The sequence below is a fragment of the Chiloscyllium plagiosum genome, chromosome 14 (genome assembly GCF_004010195.1).
Source record: "Chiloscyllium plagiosum isolate BGI_BamShark_2017 chromosome 14, ASM401019v2, whole genome shotgun sequence".
Classification (NCBI taxonomy): domain Eukaryota; kingdom Metazoa; phylum Chordata; class Chondrichthyes; order Orectolobiformes; family Hemiscylliidae; genus Chiloscyllium; species Chiloscyllium plagiosum.
In genome coordinates this window covers 38,580,482-38,603,464 of record NC_057723.1, presented here as the reverse complement: position 1 = coordinate 38,603,464, position 22,983 = coordinate 38,580,482, and the positions used below count along the sequence as shown (strand labels likewise).

Sequence of the window (22,983 nt, the reverse complement as noted above, 5' to 3'; positions counted from 1 at the left end):
CAATTGATACCTTGGCTGTTATCTCCTCCCAGACCCATTCCATATTCCCATCCCAGGAAGTAACAATCTAAACCAGAGATACATATCCTTTATATTGTTCACTCTAAGGTTGAGTTTCCAATCCATATCCTCCACATTGTAAGAGCTGCATGTAAGATCATTCACTTCTGTTCCTACTTTAGCCCATTTCTTTCTGAAACCCTTCCATTACAGCCTTGTCATATCCAAGTTTCACTATTCCAAATAATTTCATGGCTATCATTGTGTCCTAAAGCTACAGCAGCTCAAACCTAAAATTTGTCATGTTTAGATTTTGCTACAGTTTGGACTTCTCCATCTCTTGAACCAAATTTCATTCCAAGCAGCACTTATTTTATTTCGGAACTAAAGTGTCTCTGTTGCACTGTCACTGGGTCAAAATTACACAGCATCCTTCCAAACATCAACACCTCAGAATTGCAGCGGCTCAAGAATGCAATTCACTACCACATTTTCCAGGCCAATTAGGGATGGGCAATAACAAGCCAGTATTGCCCATGTTCTAAGATCAATTTAAAATAAACTTTCCCTACAAATTGGGCATGCTTCTCAATGTGACTTCTTGGTTCCTTTCCCTTAGTCCAACCATTAATGGTCATGGTTGATCTCAAACTTTGGCATTTCTTCCTGTAGACACTGCTAATTTCCTCTCCTCCTTCAAACATTTCCCTAAAACCTATCTCCTTGACATAGTTTCTGATATCTTCATAATAGCTCTTCCTTTGACCTCGGGATCATTTTTCTCATTTGCTTCTGAATTGCCCCAGAATGACTTTAAAATAATGATATTTTATAAGTGGCAGTTGGTTATAATTTGTGTGTTATGTGTAATTTCCTGAACAAAAATATAGTTCTTGAATTGAATAACATCCATGCATTTTCTAATTCCTATTCTGTTTTCCATTCACAGGTGGATAAAGTTTGAGGAAAAAATCGAAGAAAGAGCTGAAAGATGGAGCAAACCTCATGTGACCACCTTGCCTTTACACAGTTTATTTGAGCTACGTACGTGCATTGAAAGGGGAACACTTCTGTTTGATTTAGAAGCAAACAATTTTAAAGAAATATTAGGTAATTATGAATAAGTACTGTAAGCAACTAAGGATTAACTTATATTGACACAAATCAATATAGCACAGGAAACGTTTTATGAAGTTTAACTTTTGTAAGTGTAAAATGCAAAATTATCTTAATGAAACTATCTCATGATGTTCAGAAATAAAAATGCACTTTCAGACCTTCCTGAGAAGAAATATTTTCTGTTAGGTGAGAACAGTTGCTGGCTGCAGAACATTTAACTGTGACTTTGTTTTGAGGTTAAGATCAGGTTCAGTATAGCTGACCTAGTCATTGTCACAGTTAGGTAGCCTGGAGGAATGTAAATCAATATTAGTTTTATTGTGGCTACTTTTCTTATATAATTGTCTTATGAATAACCATTAAACATTAAGGTATACAAGCCAAAACATCATAGACTTGATTCTTAGTTGACACGCTGAATCAACTGAGGAAATTGTTAGGCTGCTCTCACTGGCCTCAGTGCCTGAGCTCATAAGATGATCTACAGCAGAGTATCTATATTTTTGCCTAATAACCAGCATTGCCAACAAAATCGCACAATCAGAAATTGAGTTTCCACAAATTAATTAGCAAGTTGTTAATTATATTGAACAACAGGATTCTATTTTTGATCAAAAGTGAAATTTCAGGATTTTAATGTCATCAGATTAAAATGTGACGTGATGACCTAAGAATAACAGAATGGTGACAGCACAAAAGGAGCCCCTTCACCCAACTGTGTTTATGCTCATGTTTTGAAAGACCAACTCACCTATACCACAACCCTGCCTTTTCCCTGTAGCCCTGCAAACATTTTCTCTTTTGGATTTGAAGATGCCTGGGTTTGACTGGGATGTATAAAGTTAAAAATCACACAACACCAGGTTATAGTCCAACAGGTTTAATTGGAAGCACTAGCTTTCGGAGCGCGTTCCTTGGTCAGGTGGTTGTGATGAAGGATCGCGCTCCGAAAGTTAGTGCTTCCAATTAAACCTGTTGGACTATATCCTGGTGTTGTGTGATTTTTAACTTATCTCTTCAGATAATTTTCAATTCTCTTCTGAACACCTTGATTGAGAGTACACTCAGGCAGAGCAATCCAAATTCTAACCATCCATTATGTAAAAAGGTTTATCCTTGTGCTACTTTTGCTTCTTTTGTAAATCATCTTAAATTTGGGTTCCACTCCATTACCTACTTAAATTCTCAAATAGCAGTGAAACAGGAAGGCCATCAGTATCCCCGCCTGTCATGCAGGAGACCAGTGTTCAATTCCCCAATGGGGATTGTGTGATACAGGGTATATCTGAGCTGTGCAGTGTTACAAGTAAGGGTGTGTTTTAAAGGGCCCTCTTTGTGGTGCAATGGTAGAGTCCCTACCCTTGGACCCGAAGGCCTGGGTTTACGTCCTGTATGCTTTAGATGAGTGTATTAACATCTCTGAACAGATTGATTAGAAAAATAGTTCAAATCAAAAAACAAAATGTGTTTTCCTAACCTGGCCTTAATTGAAACAGAGTGGGGAAGCCAACAGGCTCCTCATCTGCCAGCCTTCCTTGAGTAAATTACTCCTCCACCTGTCTTCCAAACCTGCCTTGGGGAAAGTGTTTAAATTCTGCTTGGTCTGTGTGAGAAAATGGAATGAGAGAACAATGGGCTCTGATGTGATGCTGACTTACTTGTGAACACTAACTTTCTTGGTTTCCATGTATTAAAAAAGCTACACAGATAACCTGTCAGACTGCTAATCCATATTAAATCATACCTTGATAAACATCAACTTACAGGACTGGTATAAGAGAAAGTAAAACAATTTTTGATACTTGATATGCCCATTCATTTAGTGTCAAGTTCTGTACCAAGTCTTTCAAATATTTCAGAGATAATAGTCAACAATGAAATTCCAACTGGCAATCAGAAAAGTGTGCTCAAGGAAAAGGTCATGCACGTCCTTCTTAGAACTCACAAGCATCACATAAAGACGTCCAGAATGCAGACCATGCTTGATCTGTTGAGGGGTGCTTCCTTTGCAAGTAAGTCATTTCTTTAAGCAGTGCAAATGTAGCCCCTTTTCTCTCTAAAGATTTCTTAACTTTCATTTTTGACTCTTTGTAGCCTTTAACACCATCATGAAGGCAGCAAGGCAACTTATTCCAGCCAATGCAGTCCAAGCAGTACAAATTACTGTACTCAGAAGGTTGAGGTTGTTTTTATTTCAATTCGTTGACATTATTTTTCTTCTTTTTCAACAGCAATAACATTTTAATGTGTCATTTAATACACATTGTTAGCTTTTGGTATCTTTCTCATATGGCCCTGAAGGCTTAAAATACTTCCCTTCCTACTGGAGGTTTGAGGGAGGTGGGGTGGGTTGTTATCTTGGGCTTAGCACCTAACACTTCACTAATAACACAGTAAAGATAAAGAACTTGGTCATTAGGAAATTATTAACACGAATTCTGCAGCTTAACTGAACAGCCAATAAATAGTTTGGCAAGACTAGTATTTACCATTGATCTAATGATAGAAGATAATGCACTATTACTGTATTTTTGGTATTCCAACTGACTCCATTCCATCCTGCTACTTCACATTCCGGTCATTTCATCTTTTGTTTTGAGGTCATATAATTTACTATCTGTAACATCTTTCTGGCTAAGAACTGTTACAACTCTGAAGGATACAGAAATCTCAACTGGTTCTGCCATCGAGATGGCAGATTTAGGCAGCTGGAGCCTGATATTTGCCACTCTCCAGCAAATGATCTAGTTAAGAATATAATCAGTTGGGTCACCAGAAAGCAAATTCCAACATTTGTATGTTTTTTGATATAAGTATGCATTTCTAAATTTATGTTTATGCATAACAGCTGCCAAACCCGGCATGATACCCAAGTTCATTGTTTGGAACTTGCTTTCACAAGTTCATTGTCAGGAAGCAGAGTCCAATTTGTTTTAAATCTTTGGATTTAAGAGGGTTACATTGTCCCTGCACTATACTGTAAACTGAAAATATATTTCACAATTTAAATTGCTGGGTTTAGGCATGATGCCATTCTGTAACACCAGCATAACTGATTATTGTTGAGCATGTAAAAATTATTTGTTCACACTTGAATTAATGTGCTGGAATTATGATAAACTATAGAATTCAGTTTTATGGTTTGCTATGCCTCAATTGATTGAGAATGTGATTGTCTGAACAATATTGACTAAAACTATCTTCGACTTAATTCCTAATGACTCTGGATCATCATCCTGCTGAAAACGTGTAGAGGATTGGACTTAGTTGTGAGGATGCCATGAATAGAATTTGTCCTATTTTTGAAATGCAATATTTTATATTTCTCAGTAGTGTCTGCTCTGTCACTAAATGCTAACATTTAAAATCCTTCATTTTCCTTATCACTTTCGCACTGAAGATTTTTTTGTTGGTTCTCTCTTCTTCCTTCAATTTATTTTGTGTGGTGACCAGGATTGCATATTGTTTTCCAAGTAAGACTGAACTGACATGTCAGAATAAGTCTGAGGAAATAGCGTATCATTATTCTGGATGTGTATAACATATGTATGTGACATTAGTGTTCTAATCGCTTTTTTCTGCTAAATATACTTAAACAACATTTACATGTATGCTAGAGATAAAAAGAACAGTTATATATCCATGTTTGGTGATACTGTGTCTGTGGAATAGAATAACAATAATGGTAGGTGCACAGTCTTTGTCTTGATGTTACCCACGTGCTGCAGCATTAAAGGTTATGATACAATCCAACACAAAGGATGGTAGATATTTGGAACTCGGTTCCATAAATGCAGTTGTTACTTTTAAATCTGAGATAAATAAATTTTTGTTAAGCAAAGGTATTAAAGATATAGGCTAAAGGCAGGTGTGTGGAGTCAGGCCACAGATCAGTCCTAATCTCATTGTACGGTGGAACAAGATCAAGGCGCTAAATGTCCGACTCCTATTTATATGTTCCTATCCAGAGTACGTTTTCCATGTCTCATAATACAGTGGCAAATATCCAAAACTGATTCTTTGCTGTAGGTTTGAGCAACTAGTTATTCCTATCTGATAATCCTTTATGATTATGGTAAAAAGAAAGCGACGTAAGTGTCGAGAAATAAATGTAAAATAAAAGCTAAATATCTGAACACTTGCATATATTATTCAATACTGACCAACAGATAACCTTTTTTCCACCATCAATATCTCAGTTACTGTGAATAGTTCAGTTGGGGCTCATGTGTCAGTCAATTATGATAATGTTTCCAAGTTTGAGAAAGTAATTAAAATTATCTCTTGGTAAAACATTTTAACTTTCTGGTCAGATAAATCTGCTTCCTTGAATTCTAACACAACTGCAGACTTCACCAATGAAATCTCAGATAAACCTCTCCAGGAACAGGTAAGTGGTTATTTTTCACATGGTGTTATGTTTGCTCACTAGTTCTTGTTTTCCCAAACCTCTCTCAGTGGAAACTGGTTATTTTGAAGTTTCTAAGATATTATTCGCGTCAACAAACTAATCCACAAAGTGTAGTAATTTTAATGTAATATCGCATCATAACGATTATAGTAACTTTGCTAGATAACAGCTCCCTTGATAGAGTAAGGAAGTCTTACAGTCAGAAAACAAAGACTCAGACAGGCATGCAGGAATACATAGAAATTACAACACAGAAATAGCCATTTGGCCCACAGGTCCTTTGGCTTTTACTCCCAACTGCCCTGCCCCATGAACAAATGGTTCATAATCACACTTTCCCATCCTGTTACCCAACTCAGTTGTCCTCTCTTCCTTCATGCACCTGTGCAATTTAATCTTGAATATTAACATGGTTTTTTGACTTAACCACTACAGCTGGAAACAAATCCCACAGACAACTCCTGCAGCATGCTCATTGCTCTGAGTCCTCTGCATGAACGTTCATCCAATTTCTCATTATCTTTCTTGACATATCCACCATATGAATCAGTGAGTCTGTTCACTCTGTTGGATTCCATTATATAAACATCTTGCCCTTAAGTTGCATTGTTCTAATAAGATTCAGTTTTTAATGTGAAAGACAGCATCTCCAACAACGCAGCATTGCCTCAATTGAGCACTGAAGAGTTACCTGACTTTTGTACCTAGATCTCTGATATGGAATTTAACCTCTCAACCCAATGATAGAGAGAGACAATGTTGATCTCATTGAGCCATAGCTCACAGAAAGTTTCACTCTTCTAGAACTGAATTTTACCAGAAATCAGCTGTCAATTTTGGTGAATTTTGTGGAGGGCTTCTCTCTGAGGCCAAGCAAGATTTCTCACGATACTTTCCAAAACTTGCCTCCAAAAAACCCAATGGAGAGCTGCTCAGTATATCTCTCCCCTTGCCGCAGACAGAAGAATACACCCCTCCTGGCAACTCCCAGGATTTCCTGCGGCAGCTCCATATATAATGTCCTGCCAGTTCAGAGCTGCTCTGCATGGTTTTTATGAATTGCCCTGGAGATGGTGATTGAGAAAAATTGGCACAGGCTTTGTTGATAGAGATCTGGAGGTTCTGGTGGACAGGATGGTTCAGAACAGGCTTCACTCTTCCCTCAGGATTGGCAGACGGAACCACAACACTGCCAGCTCAATCTAAAGTTACCACCAGTGTCAATGATCCAGAAGAATGCCCAGTAATGCCATAAGAATGTGAATGCCCTTCTTTGCTCTGTGAGATAAGTACCCCTATCTTCCCTCTATTACCTCCCACTTACTTTATCTCAGCTATTGTACCCACTTCCCACCAAGGCTTATGGTCTGCCACTCTCGCCATTACCCGCAACATGTTCCCTCCCCCAGTCTCACCCACCCAATCCTTCTACGTTATTAACCTGGCTTAGTCTCTATGTTACCTACTCATTCACTTGGGAAAACTTGCCACCATTCCCCCACCTTTACCAACCAACAGCTGTCCCAACCACTTTCATCTCCCTCAATCTCTCCTGGTTTCATTCCAGGAGAAAACAGCCCAGAATAGAGTTAAGAGGACCAGAATAGGTGGTGGGGCATTCAGTGTTTGACTCCTCACCTACTATGAAGAAAGAATTCTGGTTCTGGCTAGTGACCTTTCCTGTGGTAATGCCAAGTGCACTGGTAACTGAGTAAGAGTCATTGTCCATTGCTCTGTCGCTCTCTCATTATCACCTCTGTGAATGGAGTCTTAAAATTCCCAAACTGCTACCCAACCTGTGGAGGAAATGAGGTACCCCAAGATGAACCCTGGTCAAATCAGAAGTGTGTGACTGTCACTGTGTACATTAGCAGCAGCATTCCTATGAAAGGTGCAGCAAAATGCAGCACTAAAGTGCAGAACTATCTTGCAAGTAGATCGTAGATGTGCCAAGAAGTTGTGTTAGACTGGTTCCTGTCTGATGCCAATGTCCGTGGATACAGGTGGTGGTGAGAGCTTGTGGTTACTGCCCATGGAGTGTGCCCTAAGATGTTGGTGATTGATGTGCAACATGCAGGGCCCAGAGGAGTAAGCGGTGAGCTGGAATCACCAATTACCTGCTCAGACATTTGAATCAGAAATTGTCACTGTCTAGTTTCTATGGGAAACTGTATATAAATAAAGTGAGATTAACTAATAATATGAATTATGTTAATTATGTAAGTGGATGTAAATAAGCCTATCACTGCTGACAAGTGAGATTCTTATTTCATAGTTCAACAATTATTTAGATCTGTTATCTATTATTTAGATAATGGGACATTTTGCTCTTGACATCAACAATCTCATGACTGATGGTCTTTCTTGATTTTGCAAACATTTTCACAATGTTCATATCTTTCGAGATCTGGGAAGATTCCAGTCCCAGCCTCTGTCATTTGCTTGCAAGAGACAAGGCAGCTGTACCTACTTTGTTAACCGTTCAATGGAGGAACTTGTATAACTTAATTATTTTCTGTTGATTCTTGAAAGAGAAATAAGTTTACTGTATTTAACTATTATTATTTATATGAGTTGAAAACTAAATTCCATTATAATTTCACCAAAGTTGCATGCACATTTCTGAATTTATTGTTTCAGTTGAAAAATAAATTCAAGAAGCAGATCCCTGAAGGTGCTGAAGCTGCAAATGTGCTTGTGGGTGAAGTAAATTTTTTGGAGAAGCCATTTGTTGCCTTTGTACGATTAAAGCAGGCTATGATCTTAGGGGCTCTTACAGAGGTTCCATTGCCAACCAGGTAAGGATATTGTATTATGTCAGTTATTGTTACAAATATTATTTTAATCACAAATGAAATCACTATTTCCTTTTGACTTGGATTGGGATGTGGTTCTCTGTTAGTTCTCTATCTTCCTGGATGGCATTCTGCCAGTATGAGTCTGAGCAGTGGTTGTGGCAAAGCTATTTGAGGCATAGTGATTATGCCCTATGTACCACACTCCATGAGTTTTTCAAGGTCGGTTGGGAACAGGGCAGGATCCCACAGGATGCTGGTTTCATCACCTTGTACAAGAAGAAGGAAGAATAGTCAAGTGACGTGGGATCATCCCACATTTAGCTGGGAAGATCCTGGCTGGAAGGATTCTGACTATGCTTGTGCCTTTACCATTGCGGAGGAAACCCTCCCAAGAGCCAGTGGTGGTTTCAGCGTAAACCAAAGCACCATCGGGGTGTCAGAGGTTGAGTCAGAGCTGATGGGGATTGGCGGTCAAGCTGGGAGAATGTTAGGTAGGAGGAGATGACAGGTTGGAGGCTGTCAGGGGTGATGTCAGCTGAGGAGTTGGTAGGAGGAATGCTGCTGGTCAAATTGGGGTAGTGTCAGGCTGGGGGAGGTGACAAATCGGGGGGCATTGGATTGAGGGATGTCACGTGTCATATTGTGGAATGTGTCAGGGGGTCAGGCCAGGCCATGTTCTGGGGTTTGGTTTGGGCAAGTGCTGTTGGGTTGTGAGGATCCTTTTTTGTCAGGGGTGCTGAGGGGGTTAACTTGGGTGAGGTCCTTGTGGTGGGGCAGAGATTGGGAGGGCTCACAGGTTGGCACAGGCAGGGTGGGGTGCCAGGTTTGAGGAAGTATCAGTGTGTTATAGAGGTTTGGGAGCACTTAATCAGTGGGAGAGGGCAGTGCAAAGTTGTAAGGGGTAGTTTTGTAGTTATTCAGGAATTAGAGCAGCTTTTGATTTTTCTAGATTTTCCTGGGTAACTAAATGTGTAAGAAGCATTTGAAGTCTTCAAAAAATCTCAGAGTTGGGGGCCTTTATTTTCGGCAGAATCTTCCACTTCCTGAGCAATACCGGCAGAGTCAGCTGTTTTGGGACTTCTACACGGTTCCTGTGCACACCTCTATATGCTGCAGGAACAACGATTTTCCGATTAGAACGTTTAGGCTAATGAGTTTTATCCTTATGCTTAAAATAGGGTGGCATGATGGCTCAATGGTTAGCACTGTTGCTTCACAGTACCAAAGACCTGGGTTCAATTCCCGCCTTGGGCAACTGTCTGTGTGGAGTTTGCACATTCTCCCCGTGTCTGTGCAGGTTTCCTCTGGGTGCTCAGGTTTCCTCTCACAGTCCAAAAATGTGCAGGTTAGGTGAATTGGCCATACTAAATTGCCCGTAGTGTTAGGCGCATTAGTCAGGGGTAAATGTAGGGGAATGGTTCTGGGTGGATTACTATTTGGAGGGTTGGTGTGAACTTGTTGGGCCGAAGGGCCTGTTTCCACACTGTAGGGAATCTAATCTAATCATGATTTCTGATTGGTCACTCTGCTCGTTTTGACAGCTCCTGGTCAAAATTTGTTCTACTTTGCAGAGTTCTGTCTCAACACATGATTGAAAATGCTAAAAACAATGAGTTAGGATATGCCCAAAATATAGGGAAAGTAAACTCGTATTGGCATCATTTTTCTTTGTAAAGCTATGCTTTAATTTTGTTGACCAGGGTTACATTTTGTCATGTGCTCCTGCTCTTGTTCAAACTTTTACCCAAACTGAACTTGATTTAATTTTATTATACAAATTTCGTATAATTTTGTTTCACTTTGGTTATTGCTGGCTCAGCCAGCACTTATTGTCCATCCTTCACGGCACGGTGGCTCAGTGGTTAGTACTGCTGCCTCACAGCACCAGGGTTCCAGGTTCAATTCCAGCTGTCTGTGTGGAGTTTGCACATTCTCCCTGTGTCTGCGTGGGTTTCCTCCGGGTACTCCAGTTTCCTCCCACAGTCCAAAGATGTGCGAGTCAGGTGAATTGGCCATGCTATATTGCCCATAGTGTTAGATGCATTAGTCAGAGGAAAATGGGTCTGGGTGGGTTACTCTTCGGAGAGTCGGTGTGGACTTGTTGGGCTGAAGGGCCTGTTTCCACACTGTAGGTAGATCTAATCTCATATAATCCCTCACTTATAGAGTATAGTTCCGAGTCAACCACATGGCTGTGCTTTGGAGTCACATACAGGCCAGATCAGGTAAGGACAGCAGATTTCCTTTGTTAAAGGACTTCAGTGAACCAGATGGATTTTTAAGACAATCGACATGACCACCATTGAGCTAACTTTTGAATTCCAAACTTTTTGTTGAATGCAAATTTCACTACTTCAAACCTGTATCCCAGAGAAATAGCCTGGACCTGTGATTTATTGTCCAGTGACATTACCATGGCTCCATTCCCTGGTATGAACCAGATGGTTCCTTTTTGTTCTACATTTTCGATAATTTGTATATCTAGCAAAGAAGTATACTATAAATGATTTTTTATTACGTTTCAAGTGTTTCTTGGCTAATTTTATAAAAAGTATAAATTTGCAAGACTCCCTGGTCACACACACAGCATGCTTCTGATATTCTGATAGATGTTTGAGACCTCACAAATATACCCTGAAACAGAAAGCTAGTCTGGAATAGTTCTGCACAGAAATAATGTGCTTTTTGTCTTCTTTTTTCAGGTTTCTATTCATTCTCCTCGGGCCAAAAACTAAGACAATGGCTTATCATCAAATTGGGAGAGCTGTTGCAACTCTGCTTACTGATGAGGCAAGACAGGAATCAATTATAAAATTATAGCTTTTGGAGTAATTTGTTAACTGCATAAAAAACAAGTATAAAAGCTACAATGTTAACTTTATATAGCATTTAAAATTTAATATCTTCAGTAGAAACATATAATAGAAAAGGGGATTGAGTCTTTCACATATTAATACTTTGTCTCATCCAAGTTTGTAAGCAGAAAACATTACACACTTTCTTTTCTGAGATATATAGTTTCCTTCTCTGTGCTGTGTAACTTGTTATTATGCACCCTCCTTTAACTTATTGCATGATCTTGGTTCAAACCTCTGCAAGTCTCCTGTGATTACACAGCACTATCTACGGAACTGGAGCTGCTAGGCAGCCATTTTCTCCCTGACACTACGGTCAAATTCCTTTGATACCTGACACTCCCTTCTCTTTAAGTAATATCTAATTGCTTGGGAGTAGACAGCTGTGTGCACAATCCTGCTGTCAGTTTGATTGGTATTCATATACAGTCCCTTATATCAATGAGTCATCTTAATCTTTGACCGTTTACTTTCCACTGCATGGTTCTCATGGTGATAGAGGGCATTCAATGAAAGATGAGAACCAAGCTCTCATGGAAAAGAAAACAACAAGTGTAACTAGCAAAGGTTTCACTACTGCCTCCGATCTGGAGAAATCTTTAATATAATCTGAAATTAATGTCTAGATTTGCTTTTTGTTATGTTTTAGAGTTTTTGATTTTATCATAGTACGTGAGTGTTGCTGGCTAGGCTAACACTTATAGCCCGACCTTAAATGACTTTGGGAAGGTGATGGTGAGGTGTCCTCTTGAACCCCTGCTGTCCATGGTAGTATATGTATACCCATACAGCTATTAGGTGGACACTGAAAGAACAGCCATACAATTCCAAGTCAGGATGGTGGGTGGCTGGCAGGGAAACCTGCTGTGCACCTATCAACCTTGTCTTTCTCAGTGATAAAGGTCAGGGGGTTGAAAGGTGCTTTCAAAGGAGTCATCAGGAATGGCAGCAGTGCATCTTTTAAATGGTAGATACTGCTGCAACTATGCGTCGATGGTAGAGGTGGTGAATGGAATGCCAATGAAGCTGGTTGTTTTGTTCTGGATGGCGTTGAGCTCTTTGAGTGCTGTTGGAGCTGTGCACATCCAGGCAAGTGGAGAGTGTTCAATCACATTCTTGACTTATGTCTAGTAGATGCTGGAATGATGTTTGGAGTCGGGAGGTAAGTTATAGGTCTCAGAATTCCCAGCTTCTGACCTGCTGTTGTGGGCACTATGATTATGTTACAGGTTCTGTTCACTGGAGCTGCATGTGTTAGGAATTAAGCTGGTTACCTGTTGAAGGTTTGTGCCAGACTGTGCTCACTCCAAGATTTCTTGAGGAAATGAGCAAGTACTGAAGGACTATTTGGGAAAGGATATACAAGGCCCATGGTTCCCCATGGTAGGCTCATTCAGAAAGTAGGGAGGCATGAAATGCAGGGAAATTTGGCTGTCTGGATACAAAATTGGCTGTCCCATAGAAGACAGAAGTGGTAATAAATGGCAAGTATTCAGCCTGGCGCTCGGTGACCAGTGGTGTTCCACAGGAATCTGTTCTGAGACCTCTGCTCTGTGATTTTTATAAATGACTTAAATGAGGAAGTAGAAGGGTGGGTTAGTACGTTTGCCGATGACATGAAGGTCGGTGGAATTGTGGATAGTGTGGAGACCTGTTGGAGGTTGCAATGGGACATTGAAAGGATACAGAGCTGGGCTGAGAAATGGCAGATGGAGTTCAACCTGGAAAAGTGTGAAGTGATTCATCTTGGAAGGTTAAATTTGAATGCAGATTACAGGGTTAAAGGCAGGATTCTTGGCAGTATTCAGGAAGAGAAGGGTTTTGGTGTCCACATCCATAGATCCCTCAAAGTTGCCACACAATTTGACATGGTTGTTCAGAATATTTGTATCATTGATAGTCACAGGTGAGGTGCCGGAAGACTGGAGGTTGGCTAATGTAGTGCCACTGTTTCAGAAAGGTGGTAAGGACAAGCCTGGTAACTACAGACCGGTGAGCCTGACGTCGGTGGTGGTGGTGGTTGTTGGAGGGAATCCTGAGGGACAGGATGTACACATTTTTGGAAAGGCAAGGACTGATTAGGGATAGTCAACATGGCTTTATGCATGGGAAATCATGTCTCACAAACTTGATTGAGTTTTTTGAAGAAGTAACAAAAGAGGATTGATGAGGGCAGAGTGGTACATGTGATCTATGTGGACTTCAGTATGGCGTTTGACAAGGGTCCCTATGAGAGACTGGTTAGCAAGGTTAGACCTCAAGGAATACAGGGAGAACTAGTCATTTGGATACAGAACTGGCTCAAAGGTAGAAGACTGAGGGTGGTGGTGGAGGGTTGTTTTTCAGACTGGAGGCCGATGACCAGTGGAGTGAGACAAGGATCGGTACTGGGTCCACTATCTTTTATCATTTATATAAATGATTTGGATGTGAGCATAAGAGGTTATAGTTATTAAGTTTGCAGATGACACTAAAATTGGAGGTGTAGTGGACAACAAGAAGGTTGCCTCAGGTTACAACAGGATCTTGATCAGATGGGCCAATGGGCAGAGAAGTGGCAGCTGGAGTTTAGTTTAGGTAAATTTGAGGTGCTGCATTTTGGGAAAGCAAATCTTAGCAGGACTTATACACTTAATGGTAAGGTCCTAGGGAGTGTTGCTGAACAAAGAGACCTTGGAGTGCAGATTCATAGCTCCTTGAAAGTAGAGTTCAGGTAGATAGGATAGTGAAGAAGGCGTTTGGTATGCTTTCCTTTATTGGTCAGAGTATTGAGTACAGGAGTTGGGAGGTCATGTTGCGGCTGTACAGGACACTGGTTAGGCCACTGTTAGAATATTGTGTACAATTCTGGTCTCCTTCCTATCGGAAAGATGTTGTGAAACTTGAAAGGGTTCAGAAAAGAATCACAAGGATGTTGCCAGGGTTGGAGGATTTGATCTATAGGGAGAGGTTGAAGAGGCTGGGGCTGTTTTCCCTGGAGCGTCGGAAGCTGAGGGGTGACCTCATAGAGGTTTATAAAATCATGAGAGGCATGGATAGGATAAATAGACAAAGTCATTTCCCTGGGGTGGGAAGTCCAGAACTAGAGGGCAAAAGTTTAGGTTGAGAGGTGAAAGGTATAAAAGAGACCTATGGGGCAACGTTTTCACACAGAGGGTGGTCTGTGTCTGGAAAGAGCTGCCAGAAGAAGTGGTGGAAGCTGGTACAATTGCAACATTTTAAAGGCATCTAGATGGGTATATGAATAGAAAGGATTTGGAGTGCTATGGGCCAGGTGCTGGCAGGTGGGAATCAATTGAGTTGGGATATCTGATTGGCATGGACAAGTTGGACCGAAGGGTCTGTTTCCATGCTGTACATCTCTATGACTCTAAGGCACATGGTGTGTTGGTTTTCATTAGCAGGGGTATTGAGTTTCAGAGCTGTGAGGTTGTGCTGCAGCTCTATAAAGCCCTGATTAGATCATACTTGGAATATTGTGTTCAGTTCTGGTTGTCTTATTATAGGACGGATGTGGAAGCTTTGGACAAGGTGTAGATGAGATATACCAGGATGGTGTCTGGACTGGAGGGTATGTCATATGAAAAAAGGTTGAGGGAGCTAGGGCTTTTCTCATTGGAGCAAGAAAGATGAGAGGTGACTTGATAGAGTTGTACAAGAGGATAAGAGGCATAGACAGAATGGATAGCTAGAGACCTTTTCCCATGGTGGAAATGGCTATTACAAGGGGTCATAATTTTAAGGTGACTGAAGCAAGGTTTAGGAGAGATGTCAGTGGTTGGTTCTTTACACAGAATGGTGGGTGGCTCTGTGGAATGCACTGCCAGCAGTGGTAGTAGAGTCAGATATATTAGGGACGTTTAAGCGATTCTTGGATAGGCACATGGAAAATAGTACAATGAAGGGTATGCAGGTTAATTTGATCTTAGAGTAGAATAAAAGATTGGCACAACATTGAGGGCCGAAAGGCCTGTACTGTGCTGTACTGTTTTATGTTCTATGTATAAGTGAGCATCAGACAAGAGGAAGATATTGAACAACTATAAGACTGACTTGACCAACCTTCCAGTTAGTACAAGGATATTCCTCTAAAATTGAAATATCAGGGGTTTGAATAAGATACAGGATGTCTGGGACCCTAAATCTTATTCGGTGGCTGGAGAGTAGATTCCAAAAACAGTTTGCAGGGCAAATTGCTTGAGGCCAGGTGTCTGGTGGATGATGGAGAAGCAGCAGTTCACTGTGCAGTGTTGGGTTAGGGTTAGGGTGCATGCAGCTGGAAATGTGAACTGATAACCACGTAAATAAAATATAAAACAAATAAAAATAAAAAATATATAAATATTTTAAAAATTTAAAAACGGTGACCACCTGGTAAAGACAATGAGGCATCTAGAATCAGAAAACAATGTAACTCCGTTAAGAAAGAAACAGAGGAACCAGGGAAAAAAAGTCATGATTTGAAGATGCCGGTGTTGGACTGGGGTGTCCAAAGTTAACAATTACTCAACACCAGGTTATAGTCCAACAGGTTTAATTGGAAGCACACTTGCTTTCGGAGCGACGCTCCTTCATCACCTGATGAAGGAGTGGCGCTCCGAAAGCTAGTGTGCTTCTAATTACACCAGTTAGACTATAACTTGGTGTTGTGTAATTTTTAACAAAGGAAAAAAAGGTTGAATTGAATGGGTAAATTAAAGTCAAATCAGTTTTAGAAAGAAAAATAAGATGGTAAAAAATTGGATTAAGAGAGAGATAAGAATCAGAAAGGGAAAGAAAACAAAGATTCAGTAAAACAAAAGTATAGACTTTTTTTTTAATTACCAAATTTTTTCCCTAACCTGTTCATCAATATAATTACACACCTTTAGAGCAGGTGGAACTTGAACCCAGGCCTCTGCAGTCCAGGGGTAGGGGCATTACCACTGCACCACAAGAGAGCTCATAGTAACTTTTGGAATGAGACTCTACAATTTAAATTGTTTGCTTTCTGGGCTAGAGAAAATGATTGTTCTTTAGGTACATTAATCTTCTTATTAAGGATATTTACATCATTATTTATCAGCCTTAACTTTCTGAGCAGCGTTAAGTGGGCAATTAATATGCAAATACAGCAACGACATGAAATTCATGGGATAGTTGGTGCTGTTTAATTGAGATTAGCAGTGGATTGGTATAATTCTTCTTGCGACATTTGACTATTTACGAATTATGAAGAATCTTTGCCTTATCACAAGTTGCTGGACAATTTACACACTAGGAACAGCATGTACGTGAAATTCAGAGTTATTTTGTTGGCAGTTTTTGAGCCTTTAGTTTTCAATTTGGTGCAGGCTTTATCACTTACTTTTGAGAGAGAGATGGTTTTTATTTGTCATTTCTATCAAATGCAGCTGATACAGTTAAAAATGAGACAGCGTTCCTACAGGACCAAGGTGCTACATGGACAGCACAAACTACATGACCATACAAAGAGAGACATAAAGTGCAAAACACATAAATTCAAGTGTAATAAAAGAATGATAATTAATAGGCATCGTTCAAGCAGCAATTCAAAGTTGTGCAAAGAGTTTCAGATGGAAAAGAGTTCAATCATACAGTGTTAGGGAGCCTGATGTCTTGGTGGAAGAAACTGTTGCACAATTTGGTTGTGAGAGACCAAATGCCTGCCAGATCTTCTGCCAGATGGCAGGAGGGGGAAGAGTTTGAGCGAAGGGTGTGTGGTGTCTTCCACAATGCTCTTAACCTTTTGGATTCAGTGTGTGGTGTAAATGTCTGTAATGGAGGGAAGAGAGACCTCGATGATCTTCTCAGCTGTCCTCACTATCCGTTGTAGGGTCTGACGATCCGAGACGGTGCAATTACTGAACCAGGCAGTGATGCATCAGCTCAGGGTATGCTCAATGAACCCTCTGTAGAATGTGGTGAGGATGGGGGTAGGAGGTGGGCTTTCCTCAGCCTGTACGGAAAGTAGAGATGCTGCTGGGCTTTCTTGGCTATGGAGCTGACGTTGAGGGACCAGGTGAGATTCTCCGCTAGGTGGCCACCAAGACATTCAGTGCTCTTCACGATCCCCATGGGGGAGCCGTCGATGTCCAACAGAGAGTGTTGCTCCATGCCATCCTAAAGTCAACACCATCTCTTTTGTTTTGTCCACACTCAGAGACAGGTTGTTGGCTCTGCACCAGTCCATTAGCCACTGCACCTCCTCTCTGTATACTGACTTGTCGTTCCTGCTGAAGAGACCCACTACAGTTGTGTCATCAGCAAACCTAATGATGTGATTCGATCTGTGCATTGCTGCACAGTCATGTGTCAGCATGGTGAACAGCAGTGAACTGAGCATACAGCGGGGGGGGGCCGCCTCCATGCTCAATGTGATCGTGTTGGAGATTCTGTTCCCAATCCGCACTGACTGGGGTCTCCCAGTCAGGAAATCCAGGATCCAGTTACAAAGGGAAGTATTTAGGCCCAGCAGACTCAGCTTTCCAATCAGATGCAGACGATTGATAGTATTAAAAGCAGAACTGAAGTCTATGAACAGTAATTTAACTTAGGTGTTCTTCTCCAAGTGGGTATGGGCCAGATGGAGGGTGGTGGAAATGTTATCATCGGTTGAGTGGTTGGGATGATACGCAAACTACAGGGTGTCCAGTGAAGGGGACAGCAAGGTCTTAATTTGCCTCATCATGACCCCCTCGAAACACTTCATGATGATGGGTATTAGTGCAATGGGGTATAATTCATTGAGACATGATGTTGAAGTGTTCTCGGCATGAGGACGATGGTAGCAGCCTTGAAGCACATTGAAACTATGGCACAGCTCAGGGAGATGTTGAAGATGTCTGTGAGAACATCAGCCAGTACGTCAGAGCATCCTCTGAGCACTCTGCCAGGGATGTTATCTGGTCCAACAGCCTTACGTGAGTTGACTCTGCATATGGTTTTCCTCACGTTAGCCGTGGTAAGACACAGCACCTGGTCATTGGGAGGGGGATGGGCTTTCTCGCTGCCATGTCGTTTCGTGCCTCAAACTGTGCATGGAAGTTGTTCAGCTCATCCGGGAGGGAGGCATCACCAGCACAAGCATACGATGCTGTTCTGTGTTTGGCGATGGCCTGGATGCCCTTTCGCATGCTCCGCATATCGCCACTGTCCTGAAAGTGGCTGTGTATTCTCTGTGCGTGTGCACGCTTTGTCCCTTTGACGGCCTGGGTCTGCTCGGCCCTCGCTGTTGTTAGGGCTGCCTTGTCATCTGCTCTGAAGGAATCACGGGTCCTCAGCAGTGCACACACCTTTGCGGTCATCCTCGGCTTCTAGTTGGGATGAGAAGTGATGATCTTGGACACAGTGATGTTGTCAATACACTTGTTAATGTAGCAAATCGCTGACACCGTGTACTCCTCTAAGTTGGTGGAACCGCATCGTTTGCCGCCTCTCTTAGCACGTGCCAGTCAGTGCGGTCAAAACAGTCTTGAAGAGCAGAAATGGCTCCTGCCAGCCAGGTTTTCAACTGCTTCAGAACCGGTTTGACACCTCTGACGAGCCATCTGTATGCTAGGATTAGCGTAGCAGAGATGTGGAATAGAATTTCATAATTCTTCCAACTTTAGAAACACAAAGATATTCTCCAACTTTCAATTAATATTTATTTCCTTCCAGATCTTCAGCAAATAATCTAAAAGAGTTTTATTTATAGTTGGCATTTACTTATAATGAATTATTCATTCTTTTAATTAGTTGATTAATGATTGCTGATAATATTATTTTGCAGTTATTCCACATTGTGGCATTCAAGGCAAAATTGAGGGAAGACCTACTGGCTGGAATTGATGAGTTCCTTGATGAGGTAACTGTACTGCCTCCAGGGAAATGGGATCCCACTTTACGGATAGCACCACCAAAAATACTTCCATCGCCACACAAACGGTAAGTGCCAAATGAATTGGTTTTTTTCCTCATCACACACATAAATCCACTAATTATGCTGGAACATTTTAACCACTGGATTCTTCCTAATCTCACAATAGGAAAAGAATCCACCGATCACCAGAGAAGCCATGAAATTGGTCTGAGATGGTATTTTACAGAAGAATAGACCTTTTCTTTCTAAAAGGCATTGTTGTCATCTCTATAAACCTCTAACAGCAAGTTGAGATTAATATTTAAGTAATTTCTTAAAGCTATTCTTTCAAAATAGCAGAAGGACATGACGACTTTGGAGACGGTGCAGAGAAGGTTTACCAGAGTGTTGCCTGGTCTGGAGGAGTTTAGTTGTGAGGAGAGGTTGAAAAACTCAGATTGTTTTTATTGGAAAGACGGAGACTGAGGAGCGACCTGACAGCCATTGACAAGATTATGAAGGACATAGGTGGAGAGTCAGAGACTTTTTCCTCATGGTGAAAAGGTCAACTACAAAAGGGCACAGGTTTAAAGTGAAAAGGGGAAAACTTAGGGAAAAAATGTGGGGACAAGTTTTCACACAGAGGGTAATGTGCCTGGAATGCACTGCCAGTGGCAGAAGCACATATCAGACATCAGTGATGTCTAAGGCGTATCTTGATAGACATACGAATGTGAGGCAAACAGAGTGACAGCTACTTCACATGGGCAATAAGTAGCAGGTCTAAATAAGGATAGGAATCTGTGCTGTGCTGTATTGTATTGTATTTGGTTTCCTATAGAAAGAACAACAATGAAGTAGGACTTGGGTGGATAGAATAAATGTTTTGAGTGGAATTTAATTGAGGTGATATGAGTGAAGGACTGGTGAAAGCCCCAGGCCACCTTGTGGGGAAGGCCCACCTCTGTACTTACCAATCAGGCAAGCTTTTTCTGGGAATCAAGGACACTGGGAGAAGAACGCTGTCTCCTGATTTCTACCAGCCAAACTGAGGCTGGCAACAATCTGATACAGACTGACATAGGACCTAGACTGCTGTGGGCTCAAGTCCCATTCCAGCTATAGCACAGACACTATGGACTGAATGGCCTCCTTATGCACATTAGTAATTAATTGAATCTATAATAGTGATTTCAGTGAGAAAGCTCTAATTGTGGGAATTCTCCAACACACTGGATAATATTTATTCCCTCAACCAACTTGACTAATACAGAAAATATAGCCATTTATGTCACTGCTGTGTGTGGGACCCTGCAACATTCGGTGCCACATCGTCTCACAACCTAACTACAATTATAATTGAAAAGTACTTCATTGACTGTGAAGTGTTTTGGGACATGCTGAGGCTATGAAAGTCAGTATCTAATGTTTGTCCTTTTCTAACGTCCTTTCTCACATTCTGTCCCACCGATAACAAATTTTTGTTCATGTTTTTCCTTATGATACCTGAAGGATATATGTTCATTCAGAATATTTGGAACTTTGTGATCATCCTCATTTGTAAACCAATTTCTAGATGTTACTGCTTTCAATTTTGTTCTGCAAGAAATTATTCTGGTCTTTACATCATTTTCCTTCACTTCTCTGTTCTTGCAAACTATTGGCTTCCTTTCAAACTTTCTTATTCTCTAAAGTTCCCAAAAGTGTGTCACTTGCAAATCTGTGCCATCTTTCCTGCTGTTCTTTGTTTGAACTCCTCTAATTTGGTTTCCATCCATGTGCACTGAAATGACTCATTTCTAAAAATCACAAGTGACATATCATATGACTCGTGCACATTTGTGTCTGTCTGTCTGTGGTAAGTTATCACTCTTTATGCATCTTGAACTGTGTGCCAACTATGTGGACACAGATGACCACACCATCCTCCCCCAACACCTCCACTCTGTTATCTAGTTTGATAGGACTACTCTCAACAAGGTTAATGCCCATCTATCATTATAGCCAAAATAGCTCCTGCAATGGTTTAGCTTCCCAGCCTGCACCATGAGCTCAGGAGCTTCCAAAGATGTATCATTGGACAGGTAAGCTTTTACAGTTTAAATCTAAACCTCAACATCTATCTACTTTGAACATTCAGGCAACAGGAGACAGTAACTCAGGGAACTTATGTTATAAAGTAATACTTAATAAAGCAGGATAGTATCTTTACAGGCTTACTACATTTCTTATTTTCCAGTTTAGATGAGGGCAAGGGTTGATGCTTGGTCTCCAATCTCTTCCCAATACCTCTGTCATTTTCAAATATCCACAGGACAGCAAAGTATTCTAATTTCACTTTCAAACTTGGTTTATACTCTTGTCAATGAAAGCTGGTTCTTGTTAACTCTTTCCATGCACTGCAAGATCAATAACATTATTACATTCAGATTAGCCTGGATGAGGCCAGATTTATTTGTAATTAGCTCAAGGGTGCATGATCAATCTGTGATTCGCTCTTGAGGTTAGGTTAGATTCCCTACAGTGTGGAAACAGGCCCTTCGGCCCAACCAAGTCCACACTGACCTTCCAAATAGTAACCCACCCAAACCCATTTCCCTCTGACTAATGCACCTAACACTATGGGCAATTTAACATGGCCAATTCACCTGGCCTGCACATCTTTGGACAGTGGGAGGAAACCGGAGCACCCGGAGGAAACCCACGCAGACACGGGGAGAATGTGCAAACTCCACACAGATAATTGCCCGAGGTTGGGATTGAACCTGGAACCCTGGTGCTGTGAGGCAGCAGTGCTAACCACTGAGCCACCGTACCACCCCATTGATGGATATTGACTGACGTCAGGTATCCAGCTAACTCATGATTGATTCCTTCAGGTGTCACTTATCCATGGGTCCATTCTCTTTTAATTATGGCTTATTTTTAGCACTTTTTGAGACAAAAGGATATTTTATGATATTTCATTGCTCTATTCTGCATCCAAAGTATGGATATATATAAGCATGAAACCAAGAAACAGGAGTAGGCCTTTTGGCCGTTTGAACCTGATCCACCAGTCAATATGAAAATGGCTGATCCTGTACCTTAATACCATATTTCTGCTTTTTCTTGATACTCCTTAATACCTTGAATATCTATAAAGTTATCAAACTTTTTCTTGACTATACTCAATGAACTGGTCTCCATAGCCTTCTGTGACAAGAGGTTCCCTGGAATAACCACCCTGTGAATGAAGAAATGTTGACTTATCTCAGTCCTAATGGCTTAACCCGTCTCCTGTGACCCCTGGCTCTAGACTCCAGAGAAACAGGTTGAAACTTTATTGCTGGAACAGCACAGCAGGTCAGGCAGCATCCAGGGAACAGGAGATTCGACGTTTCGGGCACAGGCCCTTCTTCAGGAATGAGCAGAGAGTGTTCAGCAGGAGAAGATAAAAGGTAGGGAGGAGGGACCTGGAGGAGGGGCGTTGGAAATGTGATAGGTGGAAAGAGGCCAAGGGGAGGGTGATAGGTCGGAGTAGGATGGAGGCGGAGAGGTCAACAAGAAGACTGCAGGTCAGGAAGGCGGCGCCGGGCTGGGGGGACCCGGCGGAGACAAGGTGGGGGGAGGGGGGAGAAAGAAACTGGTGAAGTCCAAGTTCATCCCCTGCGGTTGGAGGGTCCCCAGTCGGAAGATAAGACGCTCCTCCTCCGACCGTCGCGTTGTTGTGGTTTGGCGGGGGATGAGCCCAATGACCTGCATATCCTCGGTGGAGTGGGAGGGGGAGTTGAAATGCTGTGCTACAGGGTGATTGGGTTGGCCCAGAGGTGCTCTCTGAATCGCTCCGCAAGTAGGCGGCCTGTCTCCCCAATATAGAGGAGGCCACACCGGCTGCAGCGGATGCAGTAGATAATGTGGGTGGAGGGGCAGGTGAATCTGTGGCGGATATGGAAGTTTCCTTTGGGGACTTGGAGA

The 22,983-nt window shown here is 41.6% G+C and overlaps 1 protein-coding gene across 1 annotated transcript in view; it reads left to right on the top strand.

The window, feature by feature from the left end:
* The window catches only part of LOC122556650 (electrogenic sodium bicarbonate cotransporter 1-like), a 117,099-nt gene that overhangs the window by 1,380 nt on the left and 92,736 nt on the right, over positions 1-22,983 (top strand). The window contains exons 2-7 of the mRNA XM_043703637.1: positions 950-1,110; positions 2,979-3,131; positions 5,433-5,509; positions 8,171-8,328; positions 11,031-11,118; positions 18,958-19,112. Coding sequence (XP_043559572.1) covers positions 950-1,110; positions 2,979-3,131; positions 5,433-5,509; positions 8,171-8,328; positions 11,031-11,118; positions 18,958-19,112 — 792 coding nt within the window. The remainder of the gene's footprint in view (positions 1-949; positions 1,111-2,978; positions 3,132-5,432; positions 5,510-8,170; positions 8,329-11,030; positions 11,119-18,957; positions 19,113-22,983) is intronic.